This window comes from Gekko japonicus, unplaced genomic scaffold (assembly GCF_001447785.1).
Source record: "Gekko japonicus isolate JY-2015 unplaced genomic scaffold, Gekko_japonicus_V1.1 scaffold36, whole genome shotgun sequence".
NCBI lineage: Eukaryota > Metazoa > Chordata > Lepidosauria > Squamata > Gekkonidae > Gekko > Gekko japonicus.
Genome location: NW_015164182.1, coordinates 2,397,103 through 2,413,826, shown reverse-complemented (window position 1 = coordinate 2,413,826; position 16,724 = coordinate 2,397,103). Strand labels below are relative to the sequence as shown.

Here is a 16,724-nt window from a genome sequence, read left to right as displayed (position 1 = left end):
AAAGAGGAAGCCTGCCTTGCTGAAAGCAAACAAAAAGCCATGGAAAGAATTCTCTGACTCACTGAGGGTGATTCCACACTAGATCTTAAATCCTGGTTCAGCCCTGTCCCCAAACTTACATTCTACACTACACTCAAGTTCACCTTTGTAATTATCTTGGGGTATTTTTACATTCTACACTACACTCGAGTTCACTCTTGTAATTATCTTGGGGTATTTTTACATTCTACACTACACTCGAGTTCACTCTTGTAATTATCTTGGGGTATTTTTTGTTTCCACATTACATTGAGGTCACCCCAGTTTTGCCCCGCACTTGTTCCAGGATAAACGGATGCTGTTATAACCAGGGATAAATGCAAGGTATTGTGTAGCGAGTTGAACCTGAGATTCACATGGGCTAGAAAAAAGGGGAGCCACACAGACCCACAATGTGTGAAGAAAAGTGAGCCTCATTACATAACTTACATCACGCCCTGGGGTTCCAGGTTTGCCTTGAATGCCAAAGTCTCCCTTCTCGCCTTTCTGACCCTTTAGGGAAGGATGGTTAAAAGGACTTTGTTAGTCATTATACATGGGGCCAGTATTCTGACCAAACCACCAAGGTACCCCCCTGAGGCATGATAGTGAAGAAGGGGTTGATATTTTCTGGGGCTTAGTTCCCTCCCAACTGTCAGCTGCATGGGGGTAACAGGCATACCTTGCTTGGGATGAAAAATACCTCTAATCAGTCCTGATCATACAGCCCCCACCCCGGCTGGAACTGGCTAGTCCCTCCCCCCTGTTAGGAGTCTTGGACTGGTGATACATTCACACCTTGAAGTGGCTCCTGAGCTACTGTTGTCATATTTTATTTGGTAGATTTACACACTGTCTTGCCAGTCAGATGCTCTAGGTGGGTCACAAAAGTAAAAACTATACAATAGAATAGTTTAAAACAACAGCAATGTAGGAAATCTCCATAATAAAACAAGCCAGGGGCATAAAAATGGCAAAAACAACATTTGACAGTCTAAAGTGATATTCATAAAATAGTCTTCAGGCTAGCAGCAGACCATAAAAAACACTTAAAAAGACAGAATACCCTCAAGTTAAGAGAAATGTTCTGTCCTGATGCATAAAAGGTAAAGGTTAAGTGCCATCCTAAACATAGTCATCCCCTCCTCTGAAGTCAATGGGCTTAGAAACATATAATTCCACTCAGGATTGCATTGCTGGCCTCCAAAGCTGGTAACGTACCTTCTGTCCAACACTTCCCGCCAATCCGGGTGGCCCCTGTTTCACAACACAAATTTTTGTCAATTAGTTATGTAATTACTTATAGCTCACCCTATCCTTAAAGGCTCAGGAGTGGATTCAGCAAATTCATTTATTTTTCTAACATATTTGTATCCCACCCTACCAAAAAGCTCACAGTGGCTGTCAGCAATAGCTAATATGGAGACCTTTAGTATTAAAAAAGAAAGAGAGGAAAATATTCCCCATAATCACACGAATAAAAGTTTATGAAGGGAAACATCTCCTTTAGTTTCCATAGTCTACATGATGACCAGTGCTCTTCCCTACAGCCTGACAGGGTGAGGATCTGACTGTTGGACCCTGGGGTGCTGGCTCTTCTGGAGGAGAAGGACAGCTAGAGAAGATGCCCAATTCTTGACTGAAACCAGGAGGGCTGATTTAGACACCACGTAAGGTTGCCAGCTCCAGGTTGGGAAATTCCTGGAGATTTGGGGCTGGAGAGTTTGGGGAGGTTTGAGGAGGGGAGGAACTTCAGCAGGGTATAATGCCACAGAATCCACCTTCCCAAACAGACATTTTCTTCAGAGAAACTGTTGCCTGGAGATCAGTTGTAGTGCCAGGAGATCTCCAGGCTAGCTGCCATTTCTGTGTAGTCTACCCTTCCCTGTTCCCGCTTGCTTGCAGCTCAGCAGCTTGCAGTAAACATGTCAGGGAGACCGTGGAAACTAGACGCCGTTATTAGTCTGGCCTTGTGAAGTAGGGAGAGCTTGGGGTCCTGCAACCAGTCCATGGCTGCCACTCCAGGACTACTTCCTGAGTTCAACCCCACTCACCCAGAGCAATGGAAGGCCTGGGTGGAACTTCCAGGACATCGATGACGCAGCTAAGAAGAAGGCACTGCTACTCAACTCCTGTGGGATCGCCACCCTGGAGCTAGATCAGGGCCTCATCACACCGACCACATTGCAGCTCGCCACTTTTGACAGTCTCATCAAGGCACTCACCAACCATTTCGCGTCCAAACCCACCCAACTGGTTCGCTGCCTCGGTTTCTTTGAGACAAACCAGAGACCCGACAAATCAGCCTCTGACTATGTTGCCACCCTGCGCCGACTGGCTCTTCGATATGAGTTCCAGAACCTCAAGGAAGCCCTCCTAGACAGCTTCATGTTCAGTCTCCAGGACGAGAAGCTCCATCGCAAGCTCATCGGCCAAGATGGCACAAACCTCCAAAAGGCAATTCGGGAGGCTGCAGTGTTCAAGAAGTCCTGGGAGGGTGGCAACCAGAGGACCGACCGCCATTCTGTGGCAGTGCACCAGGCCACCATTTCCTCAGCCTCGGACATATCTGACAGCAAGGAGGTCCTGCAGACGCACCGTCCAGCCCGGTGAGACAACCACTGTCTGTTTCATCAGGTCCCAAACCAGGCCAGGTCACCGAGACCGCCCCACTGACGCTATGTACCAACTGCGGGGACCCCCATGAATGCCGCTCCTGCTGCTTCAGGGACGTGACGTGTCAGAGTTGTGGGAAGACAAGCCACATCGCATGCACCTGCCGCTTGAGGGGAACCCAGAGGAAACAGGTGACACACCAGGAGTCCTTGCACCCCGAGGAGCTACACACCATGTCTGTGCAGCCATTACAGGTATTACACTTGCCCGAAGACACCCCAGAAAAAATAAAAGTGACTGTGCTAATCGAGGGTTCCCCTTGTAGGATGGAGTTAGACACAGGGTCTTCCATGTCCATAATCTCAGCAGAGACTCTCAGGGGGCTATGCCTGGGGGGAGGGCCTCATTTTAAGCTGACTGGCATCGTTCTCAAGGACTATCAACAAAATGTGGTGGCTCTAAAGGGAGCGGGCAAGTTCTGAATGAAGTACCAACAGTTCGATGGGTTGTTGGACTTCTTAGTAGTCGAGGGTCGGTGCACGAGTTTGTAACGGGGGTGCACCACAACAAACCGAGGGCTCTCCAGTGGGTCTGCGATGAGTTCCCATCTGTCTTTGATGGAATGCTTGGCCGTTACACTGGGCCCCCAGTCTGTCTCCAGCTCAACCCCAAGGTGCAGCCCATAAGGCTCAGCTCAAGGCTCGGTGTGTCCCTTTTGCACTAAAACCTAAGACTGAGGAGGAGTTAGATCGCTTGGTGGCTCAAGGGGTTTTGGAGCCCATCTCTAGGAAAATCTCTCTGCCTTTCTAGGCTCATGTCAAAGAGCTGAACAAACACTGCAGGAAGTGGCTCTGTAGACACAGACTCAGTGCCATGAGGAGGCCTGACTACAGGATGTTGTAACTAAATATTTACCATTCTCAGCATAAACTTTGCCCCTGCCCAGCACACTGTCTCCATGGCCTTCATTCAAATATGCTGCTTTGGGGAATGGGGACAAAGTTCCGTAAAATGTCCTTATGCAGCAAATGGGGAGCTGGTAAAGTGTGAAGCAGCCAGTCAACAGAGACAGCAGGAGAGCCACTAGAGGCACAGGAGATCCCTCAACAGTCCCAGCTGCATCTGCTGATAGCCATCTGAGCTCAGGCCAAAGAAATGTGCTGTAGACACTGGAGCTGTTGCAATTTACCTGGGGCCCTCTCAGTGTTCTAGCACCTGTCCCTGGTAAATCGCTAGTCCCCATTCACAAATTACACTGAATACCTATACAATCTGTGTACTTGACATCTCTTTATACAAGATGGGTCGCCGTGTTAGTCTGTCTGCAGCAGCAGAAAAGAGTAAGAGTCCAGTAGCACCTTAAAGACAAACAAAAGTGAGCTGTGGCTCATGAAAGCTCACACCCTACCACAAATTTTGTTCATCTTTAAGGTGCTACTGGACTCTTACTCTTTTCTCTTTATACGTGCACTGAGTAATTCTTATGTTACATTCAGTGCTTGTATAACTTGTGTGATTTAAACCCCACTTTTATCCACAAAATGGTCCCTCGTTTCATTTGGAAAGCAAACAAGCATTGGCTCTTTCTTACAAGCAGGTATGCATGTACATGCAATCATTGTAACATGTTAACAGGGATCCTGTCTTTTTCCCTCCCATCTCCAGCGGGAAACATTTCTGATGCCTTTTTAAAAATTGGCAGTCTTTTTCCTGCTTCAGGCTTCAGCCTCCTCTCTTGATTCTATGGACATTAAAACAAATAAGAGGGCGGCGGTCCTGTAAACACTGACAAGAGTTTATTTCAGCAAAAGCTTTCATGAACTAGAGGCTTCATCAAATGCCTGTAGGGGGTCCTCACTGGGTTCTAGCCCCCGAAAGCTTCTAATGGAACCAAATCCTGTTAGTTTTAAAGTGTCGCTATACTCCTTGCTGCAATGGATTAACATGGCTACCCTTTCTCAATTTATTATCAAGATGTTAAGTGTCTGAGAGGCTGGTGGTGAATGAATCTTGATTCCTGGGCACACACATGTAAATGCGTGCCTAAATGCCAGGGAACAGCACCCCTTCTATCTCCCCTGCTGCAATAACCACCTGTCCAAATAGTAAATGCTGCTCATTATATTTGAGTTGGAGCCATTCCATAATAAGCCATTCAGATCTAAAAGGCCTATTTAACATGCTGCTTTTTTTAAAAAAAATGAACTATCAATTTACTAACACACCTGACTTCAGCAATCACTGCAGAGTAAATAAATGTGTGTACAGGTGGAGTAGAAAGGGGATCAGCTGTGAGAAAACATGTATTACAAGTGACCCCACTGTCACCTGTGAAATGCTGAAAGGTGAGGCACTGGGAAACACACAAGGAAACGAAGAGGGCTGACGTTTTGCTCCTTTCTGTCCAGAGATGCTTGGAGATAAAGCACAGGTGTTTTTTTAATTACACCTCCATATGGTTGAGGAAATAGCACTGTGGTTGAAATGTGATGATTGCGGGATTGGAGACATCCTTCCTTGCCAACATTTTTAAATAACTATTTATTAATATTCTTATTTATTCCAATTACTAGCAATAAGGCCCATTGCAGAGAGAGTGTGGAGTGGCCTGGGCTGCAGCCGTGGCGGCCAAGGAAAGCGTGACAAAGCCATCTCCCCCCTCCCCAAGGCCAGTCGGGCCACACCGCTTGGCCAATGAGGCCAGGGGCAGCACAGGAAAGGCTAGCGGGGACTCCCCCCCCAAAGTAGGGCGCGTGGCCTCCCTGAGCCAGGCCACGTTGGGCCAGGGAAGCGCGGCGTGGCTGTCTCCCCCCTCCCTGAGGCCAGTCAGGCCACATCACCGGGGCAGCGAGGAAGTGGGTGGTGCAGGGAACCCCGGCAGGGCCCTCCCTCCCAAAGCAGGGGCCGTGACTATGCTGGCCCAGGGAAGCGCAGCGTGGCTGTCTCCCCCCTCCCCGAGGCCAGTCGGGCTATGCTGCCAGGCCAGCGAGGCTGGGGGCAGTGCAGGAAAGGCCAGTGGTGCCCTCCCCCCCCCCGAAGCAGGGCCTGTGGCACGCCAGCCCAGGGAAGCAGGGTGAAGGCATTTCTCCCCTCTGCGAGGCCAGTTGGGTCACGGCGCCGGGCCAGTGAGGCTGGGGGCGGTGCAGGGAATGCCGGCGGAGATCCCCTCGAAGCAGGTTCTGTGGATGACCTGGGGAGCGCGGCGCAGCCATCTCCCCTCATCCCCGAGGCCAGTCGGTTTACCAGGGAAGTGGCGGCTCCCCGCAGACTGACAGTGAGAGGCCGGTCAGTGGGTCTCTGGGTGGGACTGATGCAATGGAGGGAGGTGATGCGGCTAGGGGATTGGCCCCCTCAGACCCAGCACCCAGCCAATGGCATGTGAGTTCCGTTGAGTGGCAGCTGACAGGCCAATGGCTGAGGGAGCACATGGAATGTGGCCACCCAAAATCGCTTTTATAATATAAGGAAGGATGGGGAAAAGTATCCTCCCTCTACGGCACCCAGGAAAATTAGCATTGAAGGACAAGGGAGGAGAAACAGGAGAGAGCAATAGCTGAACTGGGATGACAGACAACAAAGGATAAAAGAAAAATAATATTTGTGTAGGTGGGTAAGCTGATAGCATTCTATGCCATGTAGCTGGAGCATCGGTCAAACAACAGACCTCTGACTGCCATACTATTCTGCAAAGCTTTCTGAATATGCCAACCCAGAGTGTTTTTAATATTTGTCCAGTGTTACCCCCCTGCATGACCCCTTCACTCCAAGTTCCAGCATAATCTTTGTGCCATGCACCAGTTGCAGATTAAATGGGGGCTTCCAACCCTTTGTTTACTTAAAGTGTCACATAAAGCCAGACGTTTACTGAGACCTTCCTGAGCTCTTTAGGAAAACAATCTGGGCGGTGTGTGTGCATGTGTATGTCTGAGACTTGCTGTGCATGATGGGCTGGTTTCCAAGGGTAGAGGAGAAGGGACAGGGCTGGGAAAGCAAAAAGAACATACATTGCAGTGGCTTGTGTTTGTAGACCCAGGCTTACCTTTTCACCAAGTTCTCCTTTTTCTCCCCTTGGTCCTTCAGCACACTTCACAAAACAAAGAAACATACAGGTGGGTTAGGTCAGCGAAAGAAGAGAAAAAAAGGCCAAGCAAGCACAGCCTCCTTCTGGAGAGGGGAAGCAGCTCACCTTTAGAGGAGCTTCAGGTGAGATCCGCACGCAGTCTGCACCCTGCAGGAGAAGAAGAACAAACCTCAAGACAAAGGAGCTGGGTTACGACTTGGATGCGCTGTTCCTACCACATAGCAACTGTGTGGTTCTCCATAGCAGAACAGGGGAACTACAGAGGACCTGCAAAGTCCACACAAGGGTACAGTAGTGGTAGGCTTACCAAGGGCAAGCAGGTGAGGCCCTGCACTCCCAGCAGAAGAAAAAGAAGAGGAGGGAATGGTGTCCGACCCAGAAGTGATGTTGTAGAAATCCACCCATTCTTTAACCACAGATATGTGAGGAGATTCCTAGAGCATTGTCTGGAAGTGATGTAACTTCCAGGTCAGATGCAACCCTCCCCAGGCCTTGCCTCAGAAATTTCCCAGAGGCTGCGGGTAAAGGCCTAGCAACCCTAGGTAGCAATTAAGAAAACTACTCACACGGTCACCCTTCTCTCCTTTGGGTCCATATGATCCGGGAGGTCCACGTTCACCTTTTCCACCCTGTGCGAGAGAGATGAACTGTCTTCTTGCCAGTAATAAGCAGCAGGAGAATGCAGAAAAATACTCTTCAAAGTAAACATGGTCCCACACAGGGGTCGTTTCGTAGAAAAAGAGCTAGGGGAACTCATTAGTATATGCCACACCCCCTGACATCACCGGAAGTGTGTCATAAGGCCACACACCCTGCCCCCAATGGTCCCGGCTGCCGCCGCCGGCCTTGCAGCTCCACTGCTGAGCCCCATGAGGGGCCCGGCGGTGGACCTGTAACGCCGGCGGGAGTGCAAGGAAGCCCCGTGAAGGCCCTCCCTGGCCCCAGGCAGGCAGGGGTGGGGAGAGGCAGGGAGGAAGCAACTTACCCTCCCTCTTCTCCTGCCTCCTCCTGGCTGAATGAGGGCTGGAAGTGGGGCGGCCGGAAGCAGGGGGCGGGGCTTCGTCATGTGTACCCCCTGTACCCCCTGGAACTGCGATCCCCCCTGAAATGACCTCTGGTCCCACATATAATAGAATTATAGAATGTTAGAGTTGGAAGAGACCTTGCAGGTCATCTAGTCCAACCCCCTGCACTCTGCAGAAGCATAGCTGAAAGATAGCCCTACATACCTACAACATACCCGAAAGATGGTCGTCCAGCCTCCGCTTGAAAACGTCCAGCGAAGGAGCATCCACCACCTCCCGAGGCAGACTGTTCCACTGCTCAACCACTCTTACAGTTAGGAAGTTTCTCCTTATATTTAACTGGTAACGACTCCCTTGTATTTTCCACCCATTAGATCTAGTCTTGCAATCCAGAGCAAGAGAGAATAGATCTGCTCCATCTTCTACATGACAGCCCTTCAAATACTTGAAGACTGCAATCATGTCCCCTCTAAGCCTTCTCTTTCCCAGGCTAAACATACCCAACTCTTTCAGCCTTTCCTCATAAGACTTGGATTCCAACCCTCTTAGCATCCTGGTTGTCCTCTTCTGGACACACTCGAGCTTGTCAACATCCTTCCAAAATGTGGTGCCCAAAACTGGACACAGTACTCCAGGTGAGGCCTGACCATAGCAGAATAGAGCGGAACTACCACTTCCCGTGATCTGGACACAATGCTTCTGTGAATGCATCCTAAGATTACATTAGCTTTCTTCACAGCCACATCGCACTGGTGAAGTTAAATGAAGTCTTCTGCTGATCAAAGTTGTATGCACAAACCTATTTTAGCATATATATCTTCTACAGAAATCCTTTAAATATGGACATCATCCTAGCCCATTATCCACATTCATGCATCCAAGTTGGATGAGGAATTTGGGATGGAAGATTAGGGGGTCAGGGTTATAGGAAGGAGAAATATGGGTGATGCAGACAGAATGGCAGAAGGATACTCTCTCCCATGGTCTGCAGAGAGGATGTTCGGTGTCTGGTTACTGATCACCCAGAAGCTTAGCTGCAGGTCTAATTAATAGCAGGTTTAAGCAGCTGTTCTAACAATAGAAATTGGCCTTCCTTGACATACCTGCCAAATGGCAGATGCCAACCACCCCATCTTAAAATTATCAGATGCAGCCACAGATTTCACTAAATGAGAAATTATAGAAGTCAGACCAGAGTGCCCACAGCACTGCTCATGTTTGGAATCAATATGCCAATGCCTTACATCTAGGGAAAGTTCTGGATAATGTAACAAATGTGTTTGTTATATTGTAATTGACTTTTTCTTTTTTTCAGAACTCTAAGCCAAAGAGAGAGTTAAAATAAAACACAGAAGCAGCCATACATAGCTCAGTTAGCAACTGCCCACCAAACAGGTAATTTCATGGGGTGTTGACAACACAAGCTCAGGGCAGTGGAGCCCAACTGGAAGGGGGGGGGGTCAGGCAAGCAGTTGAGGTTAGAGAGTGTCTTGTCCAACTCAGAGATCTAAGACCTACCTTTAAACCAGGAGAACCCAACGTAGCCTGAGGAAACAAAGATTTAAAAAAAAGCTATTTGATCAAGGCCTTAAGCATTCCTCTATACTCTGAAGTAAAACCGGGAACTGGAGAAGGCTGAGAACAGGACATTCAGGCTGATGAAATGTTTACACTATAAGGGGCTGTGAAACTTTAGCCTAGGGAAAAGAAGATTAAAAGGCGACATAACGGCCTTCAATTCTAACAGGCTGCCATAAAGAAGATGGAGTCTCTTTCCCAACTCTCCTGGGAAGGATAAAAAGGAAAGGGAGTTTAGTTGCCAAAAAGAAAATTTAGGAGTGCTATCAAGGAAAAATAATGCCCTGACTGGAACTGTAAGAGACGTTGTTGGCCAGTGGAATAACCTGCCAAAGTATCAGGAACGTGGCAGCTCCTGAGGGTCTGAGGCAGTAGTTGGGTCCATGTGCCGGGGGGGGGGGGGGGGGGGGGGCTAATTCTGAGCAACAGGTAAACTTCCCTTGTCTCAGATATCAAATGGGTCACCAGTTGCAAGCAGCATCTACAAAACACTTGAAGACAAGATCTTCTTTGCTTCAGAAGCTCTAAAGTGACTCCTGTTTTTGTTTTCATAATCATAATGGATTTAATAGAATATACCTTTAACAGAATATATGCTTTCTTCCTCATTTGAATTATTCTTCTTTTTAAAAATTCAAAGAAGAGCACTAACATTCCTGACCAGTAATTATTTTTTAAACAGCCTTTTCATTAAAAAAATAAAAGTACGGTATGTATTCAATTCTTTTTAAAACCTCAGGAACTCCTATGTAATTAGAACTATTTCAAATTCTTGTGATACCATTGATTTAAATTACAAACAAGAAGCCATTTGTCAGAAGGCAAGGGAGCTCACCTTGAAATATCGTGTACTACTATAAGCTAGGTAAATTAATACATTACCTTCAAAAGGGAATTAGATAAGCATATGGAGCAGAGGTCCATCAAGGGCTATTAGCCACAAGGTATAGATAGGGACTCTGGGGCAAGTGATGCTCTGTCATCTTGGTGCTTGGGGGGGTCAACAGTGGGATGGCTTCAAATGTCCTGGCCCCACTGGTGGACCTCCTAATGGCACTGGTATTTCTGGCCACTGTGTGATACGGAGTGTTGGACTGGATGGGCCTTTGGCCTGATCCAACCTTGGCATCTCTTATGTTCTTATGTTCTTTTTGTTTTTTGTTCCCCCCCCCCCCCCAGTTTTGTCTTGGATTCCACTGCCACTAATTCTACTGTCATATTTAAGAAATACGAAATTAAGAAATAATCTGTAGAAAGCCAATGAACAGGCAATGGTTAGTTTACAGTTCAACCACATGATGGATTTAGAAGGGTGTAACTGTTTGTCAGATAGGTCTAGGTGAGGAAGCTCCAGGTGGAATATTCAAATCTCAAGTTGACTAGACCCAGGAAAATGCTACAATGGGTGTCCCAAGCATTCGAGGTCTTTGGTTGACACCAAAGGTGGAAAAAGTCTAGCATTTCTATAGCTTTTCCATACTTCCAGTAGTGGAGATAGCTACCCCTGAATTTTAAGGCTTGGTCAATCTTCAGTATCAGTGTTCATCCTTGGAATATGTACAGGAAGTGGGAGAGTGCTTCTGAGCACATGCAGAGTGTCTGATCTCTTCTCAGTAACCCACTGTAGGGAGGAGTTACTAACCTGAAGGAAGGGCTTGGAATTCTCACAGAATTACAGTTTATCTCCAGACTACAGGGATCAATTCTCCTGGGGGAAATGGCAGGTTTTGAGGGAGGAGACGTCCTAGAGTGACTACAGACGTTCTAGGATCCCCCTCCCCATGGTATACCAGTGGCTAAGAGAAACTGACTGTTGCTTAAAAAGGCAGTTGGCAGAGGGAGAAGGATGGGACTGCTATTGACTGGTGTCCCCTGTGGGCCTTCAGAATAGGGTCGCCAAGTCCCCTCACTGCGCTGGCGGGGGGATTTGGGGGGCATTCCAGGATGTTGCCGATGTGATGACATCACCCAGAAGTGACATCATCATGTCAGCGACATTGTGTGGTGCCTCTCCGGTTTAAGGGCAAAACTTTATGGTTTTAGGCCAAATTTACATAGTTTACCTTCAAACCAGTGTCCCGTGCAATGTCCCCAATGTGATTTCACCACTTCTAGGTGACATCATCACACTGGGGACATTGCACCCAGACATGGCTGTTTGGGGTGGGGTTTCCCCACCAGTCAGCTAGCCGGCAGCAGGCAGAAGCCCCCCAAAGGGGGGGGAGCCCCTGCTGGGACCTAGGGACTGTCAACCCTACTTCAGAATAGAGTTTTCTTCTTAACACTGAGAAAAACTCAAAGAGGATTTTGAGAGGGTTTCGTAGGTTGAAGGGAACATAGCTGGATACCAGCCAGTTATACCAGCACAAATATTAGGATCAATGGGTTAGTTTGATATAGAGAACATATGATTATGGAAGCCTGCCAGTGATGTAAGGTGAGAGAACAAAGAAGAGAGGTGGGAAATTGAATGAAAAATGGGATAAAGCAGCCTCACAGGAAGGGGAGAAGTCAGAAGAGCTGACCATTGACTTGGGTATGCCATCATAAGACATGGAAACACATCCCTATTAAGTTCCCTCTCCTCCCCAAATTCTGCTCCCCCCAAACACCACCTACAGATCTCTAGGCATTTTCCAAGTTGGAATTGCTAACTCTAGTGGTAGCCCCCTCGTACCTGGGAATAAGTAGAGGTTTGTAGCTCTACAACAGATTTAAGCATAGAAAAAAGGGCCTCCACACACTGATGCTCTAGGAATTTCACCTATTCTGTGTGGTAAAGACCACAGCAACTTGGTATGGTGATGGTGGGGAAATGGTGGGAAAATTGATGTTACTGCAACATTGCACTCCCCCATGTCCTTGACCCTCCCACAGTTTCCCATCGGGTGCCAGTGTCATCCAGAAGGGATTTCAAATTTCCCCCAAACTCCGACCTCCCCTCATAGTTCTGGCAGTTGCTGAGGCAGTGTTGGGAATTCTTTTAACAAGGGGTGTTAGGTGGAGCTTCCTTCTCCAGAGACTTTCCAAAAGATTCTGTAGACATGTTGAAAAAAGTTAGGATTGAGAACTCCTGTCATGGACAAGCACCATCACTGAGCAGGTATGATCTGGAAGGTTTTATCGAGTCATGCAGTGAGTGTAGGGTTGCCAAGTCTTGGTTGGAAAATACCTGGAGACTTTGGGGGTGGATCCAGGAGAGGGCAGGGTTTGGGCAGGGGAAGGTCCTCAGCATGGTACAATGCCATAGAGTCCACCCTTCAAAGCAGCCATTTTTTCCAGGGGAGCTGATCTCTGTCAGCTGGAGATTAGTTGTAAAAGCGGGGGATCTCCAGGCCCCACCTGGAGGCTGGCAACCCTGAGTGAGTGTCATGTGACCCACTCTGGCCTACTGGTATTATGCGCCTTCCTGGCTGATCCCTGGTAGTGCCCTCCATATTGGTCAAAGGAAGGCACCTCACAGAAAAGGGAGGAGTTAGAGGCCATGAACTTTGATCTGGAAGTGTCACTGCAGGATGCTGCATCATACCCCATGCTGCAGCTTCCTCAGTCTCCTCCCCATGCTCTGCCCTTCCAAGGCACTGCCTCCAAATTTCAAAGAATTTCCCAAGCTGCTGTTGGTAGCCCTAGTCTGGACCCAGGTTGAAGTTCCAGCATGCGACTGTCTAGTTTATAACCTGCATATGTGGTCAGCCCATGAGAAACCATTATTGGTAGTCATGAATGACTGGACACTTCAGACAAAATGTAACCAAAGTGAAATATCACATCAGTTTGGGCTTTAAAAATGGCCAGAAATTACTGGGAGTGTGTTGCCAGGACTTCCCTGGCAAGTGCCAGATTTTGAGTGTGCTGCATTGGGAGGACTGCGTTTGAGGAGGATAGGACTTCACTTCTGGGTGATGGTGTTGCAAGCCAGGCCAGTAATGGTGTAGGGCATGCTATCAGAGTGTGGAGCGAGTAAGGCAAGAGCACCAACTCAAAAAGCATAGTCAAGGTCCAGTCCAAGGTTATGCACAGAGTCAGGAGTCTAGTCCAAGGGACAGTTTGTACAGCAGGGTTTGCGAATCTGAGAGTTACTCATGAGCAAGTTCAGGAGCAAGACAAAGGCAGAGTCAGGAAATGGTCTTAAGGGTCACAAGGGTTGAGGCAGGATCCAATGTAGCGGTCACAGGACCACAGGAATTGTGACTTGTTGCTTCCACACCTAACAGATGGCATCGGGCCAAGAGGCATGCACTTTGTCATCTCTCCTGTATTTCTGTTCGTAGCCTCCGTTTGCAGCACTCTAAGGGTGTGGGTGATACTGGACAGCTGGAAACGATCAACTGAGTTTCACCTGTTGAATCAGGGCTGGAGGGTGTTGTGGCTCTGCACCAGCTGTTGGCTGTGAATCCTGACAAGCCTTCCTGTTTGCTGGCTTCTGCTGACTCAGAGCTGGTTACGCAGGGCTCCTCTTCTCCTGAGGAGTTCTCACTCTCGCTGAGCCCTGGCTGACTCATGACAGATGGTCTAGGAATTTCCCCTAATCTCGGTGATAAACACCACAGAGACATGAGGAAATCCCCAGAATGTCACGATGGAAGCAATTTTCTGGCCATTTTTCCTCCTGCATCTCAGTTTCTCAAGGGTGGGGGCTTACTCGCTGCATGCGGGAAAACAGCAAGGCTGTCCAGCCTGCTTTTAATACTGTTGCCTCACCTCAGAATACAAGTAATCAAAAAATGGCTGCCTGTGTGCATGCACAGAGTTAATTCTCTTGTTCACAGGACAGCAATTGGTAGAAAATGACCAAACTGATTTGTGTAACTAGTAAAATTTCTGCAAAGTATAAACACAGTGCTGCTCAGATATGTGGAACTGGCCTACAGGAAATCAAAGTTTGGGATGCTGGCTGCCTTCTGGATTTGTTGGCTAGATTTGCACCACATGGCTCATCAAGCTGAAGGCAGGGCAGTTCTCTGTGGTCTTGAAAAAACCTCCAGTTTAGCTTCTGACTTGGAAATGGGAAAACAGGGGGAATGTCAAGCCCTTGCCAGAGGTGCGAGAGGTGATTGGAGGGCTGTGTTTGATTCAGAGCGTCATTGACTGTGCAGGCCTCTCAGCTTTGCTATCTGAGTCCGCCAATGTTATATGATTCTTATTTTAAAAGAAAAAGAAAAAAACAGGTTCTATTTTTAATGGAATTCAAGACACTGAACTAACCTTGCAGCCATGGGCAACATCCCCCCCATACAGAGTTGTAAACAAATTATCCCAGATGTTATGCATCAGCTGCCTCGCCCTCAGTCCAAGTTGAGGGCTCAAGCAGAAGAGCCCACCACTAAATGCTAAAAAAGAGAGCCTGCAGATAACAATCTGTGACTTTTCTCCCAAGTGCCAGCTCCTCCAGTCCAGACTCCTCTGCAACTGCTTGGCAGCTCCACTGTTCAGTCCTGCCAAGCAGCCACTGGGTAAACAAGAAAAGGGAAAATAGCATGGAGGAGCAGCTACGGCGCAGGCCTCTCCCTGCCCCATCCCAGCTCCCTGCATCCCACCTCCTCCTTTCATCCATCTGCCAAAGGGGTTACCATAGGAACCCTTGCTAACATCTGGAAGCCATCAGATATTTCTTCAGTCAGCCAGATGTTCCACTGGATACATGCCAGAAGCGACAGGAGAAACTGGGGGATTGGGAGGGGAGATAAAGGGGCAGTTGCTTACAGAAAGCAAAAGGGAAGGGGAGAATGGTGGGAAATCCAGGCAGCTGTTGCAGGTGAAGGGACCTGCAGAGGAGAGGAAGGGGGACAATGCAGATTTCCAGGGGAGGGACCCACAGCTGAGATGAATGAATGAATGAATGGCCCCTGTTGAGGTTACAATTCTGCAGCTGATGCAAAGTCTTTTCAGTCTGCCAGAGGGGGAAAGATCTAAAGACACAGCCCCATACCATTAGAGGCCCTGTGAGGGTCAGGAGTTGGTCAGGTGATCTAGACATCACTCATAGCTGGGAATTTCAGTCAGTCGCTTCTCTCATTTGGAGCACTGAACACTGTCTGTAATGGGAACTGAGGGAGCCCTGATTGGAAAATGGTTATGGCAGTGCACCAAATGTGGAAGGCGTGGGACGGTGTTTCCAAGTGGACCCACGATGTTCAGCCAACTCTGACATTAACACTGATCCATCTCTCAAAAAATAGAGATTCATCTTGCTTCAAATGGATACCCAGTCAGGTTGCCACTACTTTTGTAGGCCTTGCTCTTGCGATTTTAGCAACAGCCCAACTACAAAAATATCAATAGGTGAAGCTTTTCCTGGCAGAGTGATGAAATTATGGGCGTAACTTTACCTGTGTCATTTCTGCATGCCAAGCTGCTAAAAAACACAGCAGTCCTGCCCAAAAACAAACAAAAAAGCTGGAAACCCAAGAATTCCTTCAGCTGTCTGTAAACACGGGAACTTGCTATGGTTCCCTGTGGTGGAAATGGTGCTTTGCACATGTTCAAAGCCTCTCTAAACTCTGTCACTCATTTCCTGCTTCTAGTCCCTGTCTTTGTATTTAAACCAGGTTCCAGTCCTGATCCCTTGGCTGCGGTCAAAATGGACACTGTTCCTAAATCAGGACTACTCATCTTAACCTGCTTTCCTTTGTTTGTTAGTGTTCTCAACCCACAGTTCCCACAGGGGCAACTTTCAATCACATTTTCTGCCTGCATGACTTAAAGAGGTTTTTAAAATTTAACTACAAATGGACTGGTGAAGGATCCCACTGCTAACACTACATAACCAAGTTCCAAAGCATCAGTGAGGGAACATCTACCTGTAGGTGTGGCTCCTGGCAGTGAAAGATGGATGGAAGGCAAGGAAATTAAGAAGGATCTAGATTGCTTTCTGAAGCTATATGGTATAACAATTGCCCTCTTGAGCTAGCATTCAAGAGGTACATCTGCCCACCTTGTCCAAAATTATATATTATATATATTAATTATATAAATTAAAACTTACATTTGCCTGTTGCAACTTCTGTGGACATGGGGGACACTGTAAAAGAAGGAGACAATTATAAAACTATAAAGGGACGTTTCTTCCAGTTCAGGCTGCGAGATGTAGTCAAATGGTTAGATTGTATGTGCATAAAGTGCTGTCATGTCACAGCCAACTTATGGGAACCCCAGCAAGGGTGGGGTTTTGTCATTGCCATTTGCAGAGGTGGTTTGCCATGCCCTTCTTCTACTGAGTCTTGCTTGGTGGATTCCCATCCAAATACCAAACCTGCTTGGCTTCCGAGACAAGACTGGGCTATAAGATGCTACCTTCCCTCATAATGGTTAGATTAATCAATAAAAATCTTTTCACTGATGGAAAACTTGACCTGATACATCACCTTTTTTCAGCAGACTATATATATACAATCTGGTGTGTGTGT

General features: G+C 47.8%; 1 protein-coding gene across 1 annotated transcript in view; it reads right to left on the bottom strand.

Moving 5' to 3' along the window:
- Positions 1-16,724, bottom strand: part of COL16A1 (collagen, type XVI, alpha 1) — a 213,974-nt gene that overhangs the window by 105,453 nt on the left and 91,797 nt on the right. Inside the window, exons 10-16 of the mRNA XM_015408105.1 lie at positions 16,304-16,339; positions 9,259-9,285; positions 7,282-7,344; positions 6,821-6,862; positions 6,674-6,718; positions 1,240-1,275; positions 469-531 (exon numbers count right to left, since the gene is read on the bottom strand). Of these exons, the coding sequence (XP_015263591.1) occupies positions 469-531; positions 1,240-1,275; positions 6,674-6,718; positions 6,821-6,862; positions 7,282-7,344; positions 9,259-9,285; positions 16,304-16,339 (312 nt within the window). The remainder of the gene's footprint in view (positions 1-468; positions 532-1,239; positions 1,276-6,673; positions 6,719-6,820; positions 6,863-7,281; positions 7,345-9,258; positions 9,286-16,303; positions 16,340-16,724) is intronic.